The 19,278-nt window shown below is 49.8% G+C and overlaps 1 protein-coding gene across 6 annotated transcripts in view; it reads right to left on the bottom strand.

Annotated features, from left to right (window-relative positions):
- Positions 1 to 721: 721 nt before the first annotated feature.
- The window catches only part of Mtss1 (MTSS I-BAR domain containing 1), a 154,093-nt gene continuing 135,536 nt past the window's right edge, over positions 722 to 19,278 (bottom strand). For 2 of the 6 annotated variants that reach the window (XM_059247111.1, XM_059247115.1), the window contains 8 exons: positions 17,037 to 17,194; positions 14,772 to 14,879; positions 13,434 to 13,531; positions 11,243 to 11,453; positions 6,662 to 6,856; positions 5,454 to 5,627; positions 4,916 to 5,123; positions 722 to 3,607 (listed from right to left, as the gene is read on the bottom strand). In XM_059247111.1, the coding sequence (XP_059103094.1) occupies positions 2,907 to 3,607; positions 4,916 to 5,123; positions 5,454 to 5,627; positions 6,662 to 6,856; positions 11,243 to 11,453; positions 13,434 to 13,531; positions 14,772 to 14,879; positions 17,037 to 17,194 (1,853 nt within the window). In that variant the 3' untranslated portion in view covers positions 722 to 2,906. Of the gene's footprint in view, positions 3,608 to 4,915; positions 5,124 to 5,453; positions 5,628 to 6,661; positions 6,857 to 7,732; positions 7,853 to 11,242; positions 11,454 to 13,433; positions 13,532 to 14,771; positions 14,880 to 17,036; positions 17,195 to 19,278 lie in introns of all 6 variants that reach the window. The other 4 variants (XM_059247116.1, XM_059247117.1, XM_059247114.1 and 1 more) reach the window with 4 other exon arrangements.

Genomic DNA, 19,278 nt, shown 5'->3' with positions numbered 1-19,278 from the left:
TTCCAAGAAGTTACTTCTTTAGAAGGTAAGCAGAGGCTCCAAAGCTACACAGAGAACCCTGTCTGGAAAAACCACAACATCAGGTAAAGCAGAGGCGGCCAGCAGCCACGCCTGTTGATCCCCAGGACTCGTGTACGTGAAGGAGAGAACTGGTGTCCGAATAGTCCAATGACCTCCATACACACACCCGGGCACACTCAGGCCAGCATTTTCGGGATTTTTTTTGTTTTTCAAGACAGGGTTTCTCTGTGTAGTCCTGGCTGGCTGGCCTGGAACTCACTACAGACTAGGCTGGTTTTGAACTTAGAGATCTGCCTGCCTCTGCCTCCCAAGTGCTGGGATTAAAGGAGTGTGTTACCACTGCCCATCATGCCAGCATTTTAAAAAAGCACTCACCTCTAATCGAGGCACTCAGGACACAGAGGCAGGTAGATCTCTGTTGAGTTCAAGACTACCCCCTGGTCTGCAGTTTCAGCTCAGCCAGGGCTGCATAGTTGAAACTCTGCCTTTAAAAAAAGAAAAAAAAACTAAAGCAGTCCTAAACTGCCAACAAAACTAGTTGCTTTTAGGTTTTGGTTTACCTCATTGGAACTGTTTTTAAATAGTTTAGGCAACTCTTGCCCTTAAATCTCACAAGTGCCACAGAAATAACTTCTTGATCCTTCTCTAAGCTCAGTTCTGACACTTGACAAGCCCTCAAACAACGTGAATGAGTCTTCAGGACTTTTCCTTAGTGGTTCTTTATTTATAAGGTAGGCTGAAGCAACTGTTACAATGTAGAAGGGAGACACTTTACACACTGTTATTTATACAAGTTTAGAACAAAAACTGCACAGGGAGAGGTCAACTCTCAGTACAAACGAGCAACTAAAGCACAGTAAGTAGTTTACCTCTGGGAAGAAGGGTGCTTTCAGCTGTGACACGGCTTTTACAATATGCAAAAACACAAACAGAACTACCCAAGGTGTTTGTCACATTCTCTCTACAGTGAATTTGGCAACAGTTTATATTAACTTTATTCAGATTATACTAACGTTTAAAAACTAAACAAGTGAAAAGCTGTACCAACGTACAGTTACATCCATTCCTTTCAAAGGTTTAAAATACCACTTGTATCTATTAGAATGACCTTGCAGCGATTTCTGCATCTGCAAAAACCATCTCAAGCATCATATGCACAATGCATCAGCTACTTTGAGTCATCAAGATTGGTGGGCTAAAACCACAGGCACTACTGTTTGCTTATAGTCTGTAAAAGGAGCTTGTTTTTCAAAGAAAAGAGCTTAAGTCATTTCTAATAATCATGCCTTTGCTTTAAAGCCATAACATAAAATGTCCTTTGAGCAATCACAGCAGGGTTAAATGTTAATATATCGAACAGTGAATGATTAGAGGAACGGTACTCTCACATCCAATGTGGTTATGTGTTAAAGTATAAGATTACGTCATTGGAGGCTAGAGCCAACAGAGATCTGCCGAGCACATCGGACCCACCAAGCTTCTTGTCCTAGAAAGTCAAGTGTGTACTGTCAGTCAGCTTCTGGACTGCTGAGGGCCTTGCCTTTTTGACACAGCTGTCTTCAACAGGATCCCTTGAAATCTACAAATGTCTCTGTTGACTTTAGGGATGTAACAAATTTAACTTCCACTTAAAAAAGAAAAAAAGACATCCATTTTTAAAAAAAAGAACAAACATTGCCTGAATAGAGATCAGACTCCCAGCGACGTAAATAAATCCTTGCTCCGGTGTTCAGAAGCCAATCAATGCCCTTATTTAAGGAACGGAAGAAAAACAAGCCCCCTGATTGGTAAGCACATTGGCAAATTGCTAGACTCCAAGCTGGCTACCCTTGATAAATCTGTTTGAGTTTTTTTTTTTTTTTCTTCATCAAAATATCTGGGCTTTTCAATGTACCCAGCCTGCTGGGCACAGTTAAGTAAAAGGCATTTTCTCTATCTAAGAATTCCCTGCTCTCGTTTTTAAATGTTCACGTTTTCTGAATTGCCTTACCCCGTCGGATGTATTTGGATTCAGTGGAAGTGAGTGTAAGAGACGAGAAAGAAAGAGGGGTCTATGTCTACCTGTGGCAGCAGCATGCGCGGGATTGGATGTGGGTGCTGTGTGCGGTCAAGAGGAATGCCGGGAGAAGGGAAGTCCTTAAGAACCCTACAGAAACAAACACTGCAATCTAGTATGGCTTATTCGGATGCGTTAACCATGAAGCTACTGGAAATTCAACCTACGAGGCTACTCTTAAATGTAACAGGATTGGCTAAGTTGACAGTGTGCCCCTCCCACAGCCCTCCCCCCAATCCCAACCATGTCCACCATGTCCAGGTTTTACTTCTCTGCATATTGCTCAACTGTTACTCCTGCATTTCTCATCCAGAACACAGTATATGAGAAGGAGGGTTTTACCCCTCATCCATTGTGTTTGTCCATTAAAATAACTTGAATTTGCTTCTAAACTAGACGGCTACAATGCATCTACAAAAGCCTGAGGGAGAAAAAGAAAAACTAAGAATGTAATCCTTTTGTGAAATTACTCCGAGGTTCCCAGTCCCAACCCACCCCCCTCCCCTTTATGCATTTAAAATTTTACAAAGACTTGTAAAAAAGTTAAATGGAATTTGGCACCTTCAGAAAAAATCAAAAGGGAAACTAAGATTAAAATATGCAGAAAGAAAACTGTCAATATTTACAAATCAAAAGGTCAAGATTTATGTCAATTACATATGTTGCTTTTAATTCTTATCTAAAGATGAATACTTTCAAAAGAGCAGAATTCCGAATTGCCTACAAAATCCTTTGCTTGATTATAGACTGGAATGGATCAGACAAATTAGGTTTTATTAATGAAAGAGTTCATTCCCCACTGGCAGCGTTTCCTGGCAACTACGAGAACCTAAGAGAAGCGAGGGGCTGAGCGATCATTGGTGGTGGTCTTCTTCAGTTTCACACCCCTCCGGATGGCATTCAGCATGTCTTCTCCCTGAGGACTTTCTCTTGGGCTCAGGTCTGCGGGGTCACTGTCTGGAATCGGGCCTGGGGAGACAGTGGCACTTGGGGGATCCCTTTCCTGGTCTTCAGCCTCACTCTCTGGAATCGCCTGTCTGTGCTCCTCGGGTATACAGGGCTTCGGGCCTGGAAGTGGAGGGTTGACAGAGGCTTGGCCACTCCACAAGGAAGAGGGTATGTTGGGGACACCCTGGGGTCCCTCCCCCACAGAGGGGGACTCAGGGCTGTGCTCACCCCGCTCCTCTGGCCCGTCGGGAGGGGATGGTAAAACCCCCGGGAGGTCTGGGACAGTTGGGGTCTTGACGGGGATCACTGGTGTCTTGATGGGGATAGGACCAGCTCCCATGGTCCCCCGACGGACAGAAGGCTTGGTGGAAGGGGTCCGCCGAATGGTCGCAACCCCTGGTGTGACCATGGCAGGTCCGAGAGTGGTGGGAAGGCCAGCAGTTGAGGCTGGACGCTTGGCTTGGAACATCCGCCTGTAAGACTGGCTGATGTCACTATTCCTTGGAATGGTGGAGGACTTGTCAAACTCCTGCTGCTCTGCCTCCTGGTCACCGCTTACAGAGAAATAGTCATAATCTGAAACTGAGGATAGGATTTGATTAGACAGGTCTAGGCCCAGGACGATAACTCTTCTTTTCCCACGCCACGGTGGGAATACAGGAATCACGTTAGGCAGAGTACACATGGCCTCCCCCTCCCCTGCCCGGATGCTGAACCGTCTTCTGCCTCAGTACTGATTTCCTACAGGAGCCCTTTGTACTAATGTACCCTGGGCACCCACAACAGAGAACTGTGAGATGGGGGAAGGACCTAAGACCGCTGGGCTGTAACAAAGCTGCCACCAACCACCTCTGGGAGGAATACAGAGGATGAAAGGAGATAAATTTGTTCAATCCTCTGGACCAGAATTAGACACAAGAAAATTCACATAGGCCAGCATTGGCCTTACCATCTCCCTGACAACTCACGGCTCAAGTGAAGGCTAGAGAAGAAAGGAGTTCCTGAAAACTAACTACCGAGGCTTGTGTGCTCACACCTGCTTTAAATGGCACTGTGCATATCTCAGGCCACCGGGGGAGGGGATGCTCACAGTAAACATCACATGACCAAGTTTCTGAAGAGTACATCAACCAAAATTTGCAACTTAAGGACAGACAATTCCTTGTTGGGGTAAGGTCTGGGAGCTACTGTTGTAGAGAGTTTAGCGGAACTCCCAGTCTCTACCCTCTGGATACCAGTAACATCCCGGCAGTTCTGTAAGTTATGTCCAGACTTTGCTCAATGTCCCTGGGATTGTGGGAGGACGGGGACCGGACGCCTTTACTTGAGATTCACTGGCTCGGACTCATGACTCAATTCCTGGACTCATGAATTGCAAGTTGAAAGTGGCTTCTGGCCGCCCATCACTGAGTGATTCTAGCTGTCAGATGTCTGTTTTGCTTGCCTTGTGCATGTGGTGCGATGAGGGAGAGGGGCAGGGTAGACAGGGGCTGTGACTGACGAGGTCAAGAACTTAGGTGCCAGACTCCATCTCTTACATGGGAGCTGTGTGGGTCTGGTCAAGTTACTGAGCCTCGGTGTCCACATTAGTAAAACAGGGAGAAAGCATCTCTCCTGTGCATGATTGTGAAGATTAAATGAAAAAGTTGTGTTACGCACAGAGCGCAAAAGCAATGTGTAGCTGTTATTAATTGTCTCATTTCAGGCAGGGGAGCACTATACACGGACGGTGAAAAGTGAGCAGAGTTTCCCATGTTTGACACAGCAGCTAGCTCCCTGTCAACTACAGCTCTCTGCCCCAAAGCACCCTCAGATGACAGTAATTCCAAAGCCCATCTGTAGCCAGGGGTTACGCTGCGTACAACAGCCACCAGCTGGCTGCCTCCTCACCTGGAACCGCCCGGAAAGCCGGACAGCAAGCTGGGCGCCTCGTACCTTGGGAGGGGATGGTGTCCTCGGAACAGCACGGGGTGGTGGTCTGAGTGCTGTAGCCGCTGGAGCACTGCAGTGAGTCTCGGCTACTCCTCTGCGTGTCCAGCTGGAGGCCCCGTGACAGGGCAAGTGCCAGTTCCTCACAGGCCTCCATCTCCTCACCAGGCTGCAGGACAGAGGACAGAAAGACACAAGCCCCCAGGGACATGAAAACTCGGAGACCAGAGCCACCACACACACACTGCTTTAGGTGGGACCCCAGATCACTCCTCTGAGCACCACATCGGTAGACTCAGGTGGCTGCTTAGACCCGTATAGTTCTCATTCAGGAACTAGGGAGCTCTACATGTTTTATGGGAACACAAGGATTCTCCTGAAGAAGAATGGACCCCTACTCCTCCAGCTGCTAGGCCACCTGGGCCCCAAGTGCTGACAGTGGTCCCCGTCTTGGCCCAACCATGTGAACCCAGCAAGAAATAAAGAACAGGTGTATCACCCTGGTGGCAGCTGACATAGTCATGCTTCTTGGTCTCTGGCCCTCTTCAGCAGCTGCGGGCGGACCTCCTGTAGCAGGGGGCCCTCCCCCATTGGAGTCTGGCTCACGTTTCTCTTTGCGGCGCTGGAGGGTGTTCACCAGTGGCTGGTCGTAGGGTCCTGGCTTTGCCCAGTCCTGAGTAGAACAGTGTGGTCAGGAGCCATGGCCTCCAACCCAGATGGAGGCTGCAGCCACCTAGTCACAGTCGCCCACACCAGGCAGCTCTAGCAGAGGCTAGCCCCTTAGCTCTTCTGCCTGCCCAAACTCAATGAGGGTCCCTAGGTACCTCCCTTCCCCTCATCCCTGCCCAATGATTAAAAACTCTCAACAATCCGGCAGGCAGAAGCCACGTGAGAAGGGGTTGTTAAAACCAAAGCATCATCCATCCCAAGGAGACTGGTCTGCCCTTCTGCCTAAAGGAACCACACTCTCTTAGAGCAAGTGAATGACGTGGCCAAGGCCAAGTGGCCACCAGAGGGCACTAGAGTACCACCAGCCGCTCTGCAGCTGCATCCTCCACTTCTGGGAAGCTGGGCCTCTGACAGGGATCTAAGATCTGCAGCAGGTTTTGAGGACTCTGTGAGCAATGAAGTCACAATCTGCTCAAAATGCTCCTGGAGCCTCAACTGCCCTGGTGGAAATCACTTAAAAAGCTTGGTTTGCATACTGATGCAAACGTGTTTCAACATAAACCAATCAAAACCGAAGACTTCCTATGCTACTGAACTACAGCATAATGATGGAAAGCACACTCCCGGCTGCAGTTCTGTTCTACAGCAACGTTGTCATCGGGGGGCCGGGTGGGCATACGGCCAGGAAGAACAGTATAGGCTCTGATGAAACGCACTATGTAGGTGGCCCAGGAGGGAATGAAGCCAGCAGGCTCCACCCTGATGCAGAGCCTGGCCTTCACAGTCCGGCAGTGCCCTTTAAAGTCCCCTAAAGGAAGACCGGGGGGCTCTGTTCCATGTGGACAGCATCTCCAGTTCTTTCTGTTGCCCCACCCACCCCAGGGGGCTTCCTGAGGAAGAAGGGGTGTGGGGAAGAAGGCAGAGTGTGAAGGAAAGGGGAGGGGAGGGGAGAGTCGAGAGGAGGATGGCAGAACAGAAGAAGGGGGGGAGGGAAGGGGGAGGGGGGGATAGGATGGGGGAGGGAGGGGAGACACAAACCTTCCAGCTAGGGATCTGAGATGACGGGAACATGCCGGGCCCAATGGTGTAATAATGAGCGTAGTCAGGAAGGTGGACAGAGGTGACCCGAGGGAGCAGGCGGGAGGCAGGCAGGCAATAAGGGAAAGGGCCTGCACCCACGGGCCCCGCATGGGACTCACTTGATAAACTATAGTGAGAAAACCCGTTAGACAACTGGAAACAAACAAAAAGGGGAGGAGAAAAGGAAAAAAATTAATATAACAGGATGAGTGTAGAGACACAAGATGGCATCGACACTGAGGGCCGGCGGGGGGTCGGGGGGAACCTGAATATTTACAAATAAAACCGACACTGGTGCTCTTCTGCCTGCAGATGATGCATGGTGCAGGAAGAGAACCAGGGTGCAAAGAATGCATTGACTTAGAGAGCCAGGGTGCAAAGAATGCATTGACTTAGCGCCCAGCAAGGACTCAGGTCAAGGGGCTATCTGAGCTGGGTTTTGAGATAGTTTAGAAATGGACCACTATCCTTAATTTGCAATGTTCGTGGTATTTTAATTTTTGTTTAAACTCGTGAAGCATAATTTCACTGTGTCAGGGATTGACTCATTTCATTATGCGAATAGTTGGAGGAGTTTTCAAATGAATCTGTTCCTTCTAGGTTTCCCAATCATCATCACATTGCTCAGGAGCAGATTCCAGTATCAAGGTCAGGGGTCAGGGAGACGCAAACAGAAAGGCGGGAAAGCACATGGCCTCCAACACAGTGGGATGTCACATCCAACAGTTTCGTGGGATGGTCGGGAAGGAAGGAGGAGAACGGATGAACACAGACACCTACTCCGGGAAGAAGCCTTCACATCTCCAAATTCCCCAAAGCCCTTTCCTCTCCCTCACTAACCACACGGCTGGGCAGCCAGGGAGCCCTCCACCTGCTCAGGCCCTATCCCACAGAGGGGCCCAGCTTTTGAGCAGATCCTGAGTTCCCAGGTTCCTACAGCTGTGGTGTGTGTGTGCAGCAGCAGGCAGCAGCAGGCAGGGGGTGGGTCAGGAAGAACAGCCCACCACGGCTGCGACCCTGGCCAGTCACCTTCTCGGTGGACACCCAGGCGCCCATGGTGGAGCCTGAGCTGACTGAGGTGGGGGAGCTGCACTCGCTCACTGACTGGCAGGTCTCCGATGCTTCTGAGGAGGCCGAGCTGGATGAGTTCTGCAGCAGGGAGGAGCCACACGAGGGGGCCGACAAACCAAACCACGGGCCACCAGAAATCATAATTCAAATAAAGGGAGGAGGACAGACAGGGTGGGAGGGGCACGTACAGAGAGACAGACAGACAGACACACAGAAGAGGGAGGGATGAGAGAAGCAGAGGGTTAAAGTTAAGGCTTATTTTTCACCCACACAGGTTTTAAGAAAGCCCTGGAAAAGCAAGGTGAGATCCAGCCAAGCTCTGGCCCTGCCGACCGTGGGGATGCGGACATCACCCGGCACACGGCTCAACACACTGGACCTCCCAGCAAGGCTATGTACTCTGGGGCGTATGGTACTATACCACAAGCTCAGGTCCCCCGGGAGGACCGCAGATGCACAAGCGTTGTCCACTGCACAAAACCGTCCCCAGGCAGGCTGTGGCTGGATGGTGACACTAATGGCTCTAATTCCTACCTTCTTATGGGGCCCAACCCAGCTTCTGTTCCATATGGCGGGACCTCCAGTCTTAGAGACACATTTGAGGCACTCTGGCTGGGGAGTGACTGGAGTAGGGAAGCCCCTGTGGTCAGTCTGTTTCCAGCACTGCAGGTGGAAGCCTCTGGAGAGGACCAGAGGACCCGGGTGGGGAAATGCCCCCCAGTGCGGATGGCACTAAGTCCACGTGCCTGCCAGTCTCCTGCCCCTATCCTGGCTTTCTGATGCTCTGCAGTCGTAGGGACTCAGCCTTTTCGGTCACCGACACGCCTCGTTTTTGTAGCCTGGTGTGGAGGTCTGAATGAGAACTGGTCCCATAGGTTCCTATGTTTGAAAAGCTGGTCTCCAGTTGGTGAAACTGTTTGGGAAGGATTAGGAGGTGTGCCCTTGCCAGAGGTGGTGTGTCACTGGGGACAGCCTTTGTGGTTTCAAAAGCCCACACCATTCCCAGTTAGCTCTCTCTCGGCCACATGCCACCAAGCTTCTTACTCCAAGTTCCTCACTGGCTTGTTTGTTTGTTTGTTTTGTTTGGTTTGGTTTTTCAAGATAAAGTGCCTGTCCTGGATCTCACTCTGTAGACCAGGCTGGCCTCGAACTCACAGTGATCCGCCTGGCTCTGCCTTCAGAGGGCTGGGATTAAAGGTGTGCGCCACCACCGCCCAGCTAAGTTCCTCACTGTTACCTACAACCTCTAGCTTAACCTCACTTTGACTAAGCTGGGCCCTTCAGCACTGTGACTTGCTCCCAGAAGTGTGCCTGGGTCAATTGTCAAGGAGACCAGATTCATGTTTCTATCCTCTCCACCCACCTCAAAAGGATGCCTGTAAAGGGACAGAGGCTTAGCTCCCCATCCCGCAAGGTCAAAGGACCAAATACATACTCAGTAACTTCATGTCTGGTTTGCAACCCATGATCAGAAATGTAAAGGTTTGGATTAATGCTTCGTCTCTACCATTTCCCCGCTGTGGAACTGCGGACTTCAAGCTCTGGGCCCCAGTGTTTTTCACCTTGAGAAGGGGATCAACAGTATCTACACCACAGGGGAGGTGGAACCTTCTGGCTGCTGTGACTCAGCAGAGGTCTTACAAGTTCCTCTTTATTGTATGATTACAAACAGCTGTGTTGTCTGACAAAGAATAGTTCTCCTTTTAATTCTGCAACACCCTGTGGCTTATTATAAACTCCCTAAGGCTGGGGGGTGTAAGACAACAGTCAATCGTTTGCCTGGCCTACTGTGTGTGTGTGTGTGTGTGTGTGTGTGTGTGTGTGTGTGTGTGTGTGTCTCCATCCACCATGAGTTCCTCATCCAGCACCAACATAGAGAAAACCTATTTACATGTGTGAGGCCAGCCAGAGGCTGACGGTGGGTGTCCTCTTCTACTGCTACCTACCCTGCTTTTTTGAGACAGTCCCTCACCAAACCAAGAAACTGACTGGCTCCATTAACTGGCTAGCAAGCCCCCGGGGTTCACCTGTCTCCACCTTCCCAGTGTGGACTAAGGTTACAGGCATGTACCACTTCATCTGACTTATCTAAATGGGTGCTGAAGATCCAAATTTGAGTCTTTGTGCTTGACTGGCAGATTATCTACTGACGGATCCGGCTCCCTAAGCCCCAGAAACTCTACTCTTGGGTACCAGCCAGGCAGGTACAGGCTCTCAGATTTCAGAAACCCCCAATTTACTGCCTTGTTTTCCCCAACGTTACTGGGGGGGGGGGGCAGAAACCATGCTTGGACCACCAAGAGAAATAAGAAAAGGGTGCAAGGCTTTGCTTTCTCGGGAAGTGTTATGGGGTACAATAGTATGTTAATTTCCAGTCCATTAGAAACACACACAGCTATATACTGCACACTGACGGGCCTCCAATAGTATGTTAATTTCCAATATTAGAAACATATACAGCTACATACTACACACTGACTGGCCTCCAAGGAGGCAAAGATTCTGCCCTCCTGACCACAGGCACTCAGCTTGGGAGCACAGCAGGAATGGGTTAGTGAAGCACACAACAGGAATGGAGGTCCGGGGGCCAAGCCAAAGCACCCCAGCTGAGACAGGCACACTGAAAGTCAATGTAGCCCTCGGCCCTGAGCCTTTCTGTGGGAAACTGTGTCTCTACAGGGGAAAGAGAAGCGAGGAGGCTACCAGACCTCAGATGGCTAAATCATGCTGAAGAGCTTTGAATTACAGGTTTTGCACTTGCTAAACTTGGCTGAGCAACAAGGTTCTCTGACCCAGCCCCAACCCCTGCCAGCAGGTGGCGCTACGGGACCGAGTAAGTGGTGGCGCCAATCATGTCCTGGCATTGTGTACACTGTGCTAATTAATGAGTATTGAGCCGGAGGTGACAAACTGGCCCTAAGAAACAGGCACCCCGAGGGACACATACACAATAACACACATGAGGGGCACCTCATGCCTGGTCCAGTCCCTGCCTGCTGTGGCGGGTACTAGCCAAACTAAAACAGATGTAGAGATCACATAGCCTTCCTTCTCTCGGGGTCCAAGTGCCAAGAGAACTGCCCACAGGGGCTCTAACCACCATTCCCATTGGCAACACAATTGGTGGTGAGGAACTCAAGAGTGCTAAGGAATCCCTACACAAAGACAGGGTCTCTGCCATTGGAGAGATGCTGTGCAGAAGGTGTCCCCATTGCGATCACAACATCATACCAACTGGGCACTCACAGGGATGCAAGAGAAAGTCCACTCTCGTTGGGGCTGTCTGCTTACATGTGACAGCTTGCCAAACCAACATGGCATTTTAACTACTACTGGATGTTGAGCCCAACTTAAGAGCATCTCTCCCTTTGGGAAATATCTTAAAAGACAAGAATTCAGCTCCAACCCACCAACAGTGGCCACGGCACCCTGTGTGCCTGTTGCTCTTCGGGTCAAGGGCATCCTTACCTGGTTGGCAGCTTCCGGTGGCATGGGGGACGGTGACTTGGACTGGAAGGCGTCCTGGGATATGAATCCTGAGTCATGGGAGGACACGCTCGACAGCCTCACGGGTGCCTGCTGGGCCAGGTTGGAGCTGCGGTAGCGGTAATGCGAGCTGGGGGAATGGGAATGCGAACCGCTGGACCGGGAGTCGCTGCTGTTGACGCTGTTCAGGCTGCTGTGAGGGACAAGCAGAGGGGCAGGCATGGAGGAGAGCGGGAAGTGATGAGGAGGGAAATGGTCAGCAAGGGGCAGAGCGGAGAGAAGCACAGAGAACACCATCAGCCTCCTACCCTGGAGAAGCAGTACAAACCCCAGGACGTGCTGTCAAAGACCAAATCGGGCTGGTAAATGAAAGGCTTTTTTAGGTGAACAGTAAGAGAGCTAGGTCTCAGGTCTCTAAGGGTATGATGTGACAGTCTTAGTGTACAAGCCTGTAATTGGAAAAAAAAAAAAAAAAAAAGCCAACGAGGCCCAACTCTACTATGCCACTTAACAACAAAGCTGGGGGACGAACACTTGTGATATAAAGAAAGACGTGGGGGTGATCTCATCTGCCTGTGGTAACCATGACCCTGGAGCAGAACCTACTGAGTCCATAACACGTGACATGGTCTCACATCCTGGGATGGACCACCTGGATGGATGACCAGAGACCACACACAGCTAAACCGCACTGGCCGACACCCTAAGCTGACTCCATCTAAGGTGGATTCCATCCACCCTGCCAAAGCACATCAGCAAATCAACTTGGTATGACCGAGTGCAAGCATTTTAGTTTATTTTATTAACAGAGCTGGTGAGCTGACTACTGGCTGGACTCCTTCAGGGGTGTTTCTCTGTTGAACTATCTGTGGGCTGGGTGTCACGGCATAGGCAGCTTTCCGTGAGGAGAGCCGATCAACGCCAAGCGGCTCACATCTAAGGTGAACCAGTGAGGAGGGAAGAGAACAATGGCTCCCACCCCTGAGGAGCTCTGCCTGCATTCCGTTCCCTAGTAAGAACGTCCACGCTCCTATGAAAACCAGAAACGCTGCGGAGAGTCCCGGGTTCCAGGCAAGCAGAGCTAAAATGTGAAAGGTGGTTACAGAGACACCTGGGGTACAAAGCGGCCAATCAAGCCTTGGGAAAGTCTCGGGGTTTGCAAACTTGTGGTTTCTGATTTGAAACTGATGCATTAGGGGAACACAGACACAATGCGGCTGTCCTATGCTAGGGTGACTTGCAATGGATGACCTGTCAGACACAGGGGAGCGTGACTGACTCTAGTCAGCTCCTGTCAGTCAACTGAATAAGGCTACGCAGAGGGGAAGGCAGTGTACAGCTCATTCTACACTAATGAGATGAACCTCGCTGAGCTACGGAAAGAAAAAAACCACTGTCCTGTCTCACACTAACACAGAGCCCGTGAAAGGTGACAGGAAATCAAGCAAGCATCATCTTTGGGGAAGACATCAGGACACAGCCTCTTGACCAGAACTGCCTGCCACATACACCAGACAAGCTCCAGGGTGCAATGAAACACAGCAGAGTGCTGGGCGACATCTCACAACAAACCTAGCAGCTAGATCCCCGGCTCCTTCCTCTTAGGGCTACCTCACATCCCTTTGGCTTTGCAAAGTCAAGTCAAATGGTTGGCAGCAGGTGCAGTACCGCACCCAGGCAGGAAGTGATGGCTGAGGACGCTTCTACCGTTCAAGAACAAAAAAAAAACATTTCCCAAGCGGGCCAAGAGCGGCTGCCTCGTGAAACTACGCAATGGTCCCCAGGACTATTCCAAATGATTCTGTGTTTCCACGAGTGACGGTGTGACCTGGCATTGGGTGGGGGTGGGGGTGGGGGTGCAGGGAACACCACCGAACAAAAACTGCACGGACTTTAAGACTACAGAAATGTGGGTGAAACATGGCCAGAAGGCACTGTGGCTTTTGTCTCAGCTCTTGCTGGGTCAACTTCTCAAAAAAAGAAAAAAATCAACTTTGGGCTTGCTGACAGAACACTTGGGGGAGGTAGGGAACAGATAGACTAAAAAATGAGAACATTCTTCACCTTACTACACCCTGTCCCAAATGGGCCCCTTTTGGAGAAAAGGCCTGGCTCTTGGTCCTACTCACCAAGATGTCTTGGAAAGCATGGGGAGACCCGGGGCTTCACTCACCTGCAGACACTTGACTTTCTGGACATGGTCGTGCTGGGTGAAGAGGGTGGCGTCTGATACGACCAACTGTAATCAGAACCTTTCAAGTCCAAAATCACCTGAAGGGACAGAGCAGCTGGGTGAGGGCCAGAGGAGGGGGGCTGCATCCACACTTCTCCACACGCACGGTGAAATGAAAATGCCCCCCTCACGGGGGGAGAATTAAAGGAGAAAATGCATGTTTTAACTGAAGAGCCATGCTCCCTCTCCTGCAATGTCATAGTCCTTCTGAGACAAGCAAAAAAGGAGAGTTAACGGGGAGGAGGAGTTAGAAGAGGAAAACCGTGAAACACCAGGAGAAAAAGATAATTACGGCGATGGGTTAGCAACTCCTAAAAGCTATTTTTACCACAGGCTAAAATCAGCAGTGTTTTCATCCTGCAGCTCCATTAAGACAATAATGGTTTAGGGGCCGGTGGACTGCAGTTCAACCACTTGATGATGTTCAATAATCACTTGTCCCTCTTTGGCCAGGGCTAGAACAACCTCACAGAACCAAGAGGAAGCCAATCCTATCACAATTATTTCTGGGTGTCTCCCTTGCGACAAAGAGCTATTGAGTGTCTTGCTCACTTTAAGAGGTCCTCCACTAATGTCTACTCACTGAGTCAACGCCTACTCTGGTTTAATAGAAAAATCTCATTGACAGAGGACCTAAAGGCTTCCACATGTGTCTTTCTGAGCCGACTGTCCAAGCAGACACCTGCATGCCTAGGGCTCAAACCAGCCTGAGATTCATCTTTTGTTCCCCCAACATGTCTCTTCCCACTTGACACAGTATTAACGTCACACACATCAAAGGACTAACGCATTTTAAAACATGTCATCTTGTCCCCAGATGGGAAAGGTTCCCATGAATGACTTGATTAGCTCCAGAGAGAAGTACAAATCGTGACAACAGAATCACATGATGTCAGGTTCCTAGGAGAGTTCATGCCTGCAGAGTGGATGAGCATACGATCTGGCCATCAATTACCTGACTCAAATCTCAGTCTCATCACTTATTAGAGTGGAGGCCTGGGTTAAGTGCCGCCTTCTCTCAGGCCCTCAGCATCTTTCCCTACAAAATAGGTGTAGTAGTGAAGATGAACCTTAGTGTCACACAGATGAACCTTAGTGTCACACAGGTGAACCTTAGTGTCACACAGGTGAACCTTAGTGTCACACAGGTGAACCTTAGTGTCACACAGATGAACCTTAGTGGCTCACACAAGGGATGTAAACACAACAAAACCCCCGGCCAAGAGCCCTGAATTCCATCTCTTTGGTTTGTCCCCGACCGCCTGGTTCAGTTCCTACCTGTTCGCTGGAGGAGGGCAGTTTGTGAGGGTCCATGGTCAGGCTCTTCAGGTCCTCCGAGATGGTCTGAAGGTGGGTAATTTCCCCCAACATGGAGATCTCTTCCTCCTAGAGGGAGGCAATTTTGTGCACGTCATCGTATGGGTTCCCTCATCGTCTTACTCCAAGCACTTTCGTCTGGGTCACTGCATGACCTTCTCAACCTTTCATGAAAGGCATCTGAGATAGGAATCTAAGCTGAAGGTGACATGTATACCTTCTTTTTGGAAGGAGAAAAGGAAAAGGCAGTTGGAGTGACCTGTGTGCTGGGGACAGTGGAGGGACGCAGAGCATTCTCACATTTCCAGGTCTATTGAGTTGGATGGTCTGTCCATGTGTTTCCAGGGGCTCCTTGCATGGGCTTAGGTAGCCCTTGATGACTGACATGCTTTAGGGACATCTGGGTCCAGGTCTTTATGACAGTACAAGTGTTAAACAGCACTACCTGTCCCCCTTCCTTGTCCCCTGTCCCATCTTAGTAAATAACGGGCAAATGGAAATGAAGCAAGGTCTGCAACCATTTCAGTCACCTTCCCCAGTGCCAGCAGGAACTGTGGGCCCAAGTACAGATCAGGGGACACCTCAAATCTGAGCATTCTGCTAGGGTAGACAGAGGCGCACTGGCGCCTTCAGGCCGCCCCAAGATGGGCTCCTGCAAACTCAGCGGCAGCAGCCACATGGTCTACATGATTTTTTTTTTTGTTTGTTTGTTTGTTTGTTTTTGGTTTTTTGAGACAGGGTTTCTCTGTGTAGCTTTGCGCCTTTCCTGGGACTCACTTGGTAGCCCAGGCTGGCCTCGAACTCACAGAGATCCGCCTGGCTCTGCCTCCCGAGTGCTGGGATTAAAGGCATGCGCCACCACCGCCCGGCGGTCTACATGATTTAAAGTGAGAACTCACTGGTGGTGGTGGTGGCAGTGGCAGCGGCAGCGGCACCTGCCTTTAATCCCAGCACTCGGGAGGCAGGGGCAGGCAGAGCTCTGTAAGTTCGAGGCCAGCCTGGGCTACAGAGCAAATTCTAGGACAGCCAGGGCTACACAGAAAAACCCTATCTCAAAAAAAACAAACAAACAAACAAAAAAAAAACGAGAGAGAGAGAGAGAGAGAGAGAGAGAGAGAGAGAGAGAGAGAGGAAGAAGAAGAAGAAGAAGAAGAAGAAGAAGAAGAAGAAGAAGAAGAAGAAGAAGAAGAAGAAGAAGAAGAAGAAGAAAGGGGGAGGGAGAGAGGGGGAGGGGGAAGAGAGAGGGAGAGAGAGAGAAACAGATCAACTGAGGTACTTCCTGGTGCTTGAGGCAGATGCATGGACCCAGGCTTAGAGTCTTAGATACAGTGAGTCTAGAGTGGGCCACAGAATTTTCCCGTCTAGTTGACAGGTGCTGCTGCTGACCAAGAACTCCACTTTAAGAATCTTTAAACGGGCCTTCTTTTCCGTTTTGGTGAGAGATGGGGGAGAGGCAGGAAGGAGTGTTAAGTAGGACCAAGTCTGGCTCTGTAGCTCTAGAACCCAGACTTGTCTGAAATTCACAGGCTCCTCTGGTATCAGCCTCCCAAGTGCTGCAATCACAGGCTCATGCCACCATGCCCAGATATGTCAGACCTCAACTCAGTAGAGGTAGGACATGTGTTGCTAAGAACTGTGACCGAGGAGTTCTTAGCAACCTGGACATCAACACCTGGATGAGAATCTCTGGTGTGAGGACTTGACTCCACCATTGTGATCCCTGACTGCTGTGGGATGGTCTGAATGTCAAATGTGTTGCTGACTAGTCAATAAATAAAACACTGATTGGCCATTGGCTAGGCAGGAAGTATAGGCGGGACAAGGAGGAGAATAAAGCTGGGAAGTGGAAGGCTGAGTCAGAGAGACACTGCCAGCCACCATGATGAGAAACAGCATGTGAAGATGCCAGTAAGCCACGAGCCATGTGGCAAGGTATAGATTAATAGAAATGGATTAATTTAAGCTGTAAGAACAGTTAGCAAAAAGCCTGCCACGGCCATACAGTTTGTAACCAATATAAGTCTCTGTGTTTACTTGGTCGGGTCTGAGCGGCTGTGGGACTGGCGGGTGAGAGAGATTTGTCCTGACTGTGGGCCAGGCAGGAAAACTCTAGCTACACCTGACAGCAGTAGGTGGCCAATGACGCGCTGGTAGATGCATAAACCAAGGAGGAAAGGCCCTCCACGTGACACAGTTCAAGCCTTCTCGAGGTTTCCATCAACTTACAATCACTGGCCGCAGCATAGAGATGAAAGCGCAGAACCGGCCACGCTCTTCAATCAGCGCTTTGCGCACGGCCTGCTTCTCTGTTTCTTCCAAGAGCAGATACTTATCGTTGACGTCCTGGAGAGCGCTGTCCAACTGAGGCTGGATGTCACCTCTCCCTGGGAACAAAGCCACAAGGTCAGCTCGCTGAAACGCCAGCTTCTAGGGGAAAAAAAAAAAAAAATCCCTTCTCTGAAGTCCTTATTAGAGGGGAAGGCACCCCTCTTCCAGGACTTAAAAACATTACTTGTTCGTGGCTCCCATAAGACTGAAAATGGTTGGTTTTCTAGGAGCATCTCCTTCCAATTTCTAACGTTTGCAGGGCATGTTTATCTGGCTTATCTGTGACGAGTGAGCGAGGAGCATCTCCTGGGATGACTTCCTGGCTTCCATCTCTGCCTTGTGCAACCCCGCAGAGCCCAGGGCCAGCAAACCCTCGGGAACCACAGCAACAGCATTCTTTTCTTTAGAGCCCCTGAGAGAGGCTAGGGATGGGAGCTAGGTGAGAGGCTAGGAGTGTTTCCAAAAACGGACACAAGCTGGCTCTGCCAGGTCCACCCCAATCAAAAAGCCTGTTTGGGCAGAAGTTTCCGCCCCTAAAGACAAAGGTAGGTTCTTGAGCTCCTGGCCCTGGGGCCTAGGAATCCTTGGCAGCTTGTCTAACTCCCTAGTCTAAAGCTCCAATGTCTTTCCGGCAGAAGGAGCCTGGCACCCAGACTTCTACATTTGGGTCTTTGCTGGTGACACCATGAAGGACTTAGCTACACCAAGCAGAGCCTGTATTATTTACTTACCTGGCCACACCACCAGACCCTAGTTATCCTGACAACCTTTGACAGTTTCAGACAGCATATTAAGCAATTAAACAACTCTGGAACCAGAATAGCTGTCTGTGTAAATAAAGTTTTACTAGAACACAGCCACATCCACTCATTTACATGCTGTCTGCAACTTCTCTAGCTGCCCATGTGGCCCAGAGACCAAAAATACTTGGCCTTTCGCGGAAGTCGCCTGCTGCACTAGACAGTATAAAGTAAAGACAGTATTAAGTCCAGAGGAGCAACCACTGTACCTCTGCCCTGCTGATGGGGACACCGGGGTCACACGCAAGAAACCAGCTCTCACGCTTCCATGCTGGACTTTCGGCAAACAAGCTTTACCCACACCCAAGCCAGAGAAAGAATTTCTAAACTCCTACAGGGCAAAGTTCTAGCCTTTCCCTGATATCCCTCAGGATAGCTGCATGTGTATAGCAAGTGCTCCATGAGTATTTGTCTCATAATTTTAAACACAGACAGAACGGGAAGAGGCTTTAGGGGTTATCCTAACTGCTTGTGTTGAAGAGGAGGCCAAAGCTTAGAAGTCAAAGGATTCACCAAGGTAGAGATCAGGGACAGAGACCACACAGGCTGACTCCCAAGCACTCAGCCTGTCCTCTCTGTCCACTGTCTCAGGTTCAACTACCACATAGGCAACTACTGGACCAATTACCAACCTGCCCCCTTACGAGCAACACGTAAAACAGTACATGGGACGCATCATCTGATTCAAAGACAAAGTCAGAGAGGAATGCCCCGGCTACAGGGTGAGAAAGTTTAATTAGGACCAACAAGCTCAAAAGAACTTAGTAAAACTCTAGATGTTATAAAAGTCCTAGAGAAATGTAGCGATATTTTAGTAAGGAGGAGCCATTTGTACAAAAGTCCTAAATTAGTGCATAATGGGAAAATCATATGCAATGAAAGTCCACCCTTAAAAACGCTTTGGATGGGTTTAGTAAGCTCAGTACACACAATTTTGTACATAAATGACCCTCACTAGCTCAAGAAAGTACATAAGGTGTCTACAACACATAGTATCTAAGGACCTTAAGTGGCTATTACCCAACAGTTGCCGTGTGTATGAAACCTGCTTTGTGGAAAATTTCCAACATTCTTGGGGTCCCATTCACCTAGCCTTCCACTTAGTCACCCCTATCCCTCCAGATAATCCTCTACCACATCTTTAATTTCTTCATCCAGCACAACAGGGCAAGAGCCACACATACGACCCGGTCACCTGCACTTACTGATTTTGAGTGTACTTAGCAGACAGACAACAGTGAAGCCATGTTCCCATTCTCTCCTGGGATGTTGCAGCTGCAAGCACTCCCTCTCACAGATGTCTACCTGCTGGGGCCTGACTCAAGGAGGAAAAGCAGGAG

Source organism: Peromyscus eremicus, chromosome 20, assembly GCF_949786415.1.
Source record: "Peromyscus eremicus chromosome 20, PerEre_H2_v1, whole genome shotgun sequence".
Lineage (NCBI taxonomy): Eukaryota > Metazoa > Chordata > Mammalia > Rodentia > Cricetidae > Peromyscus > Peromyscus eremicus.
This window is presented reverse-complemented; position numbering and strand designations above follow the sequence as displayed.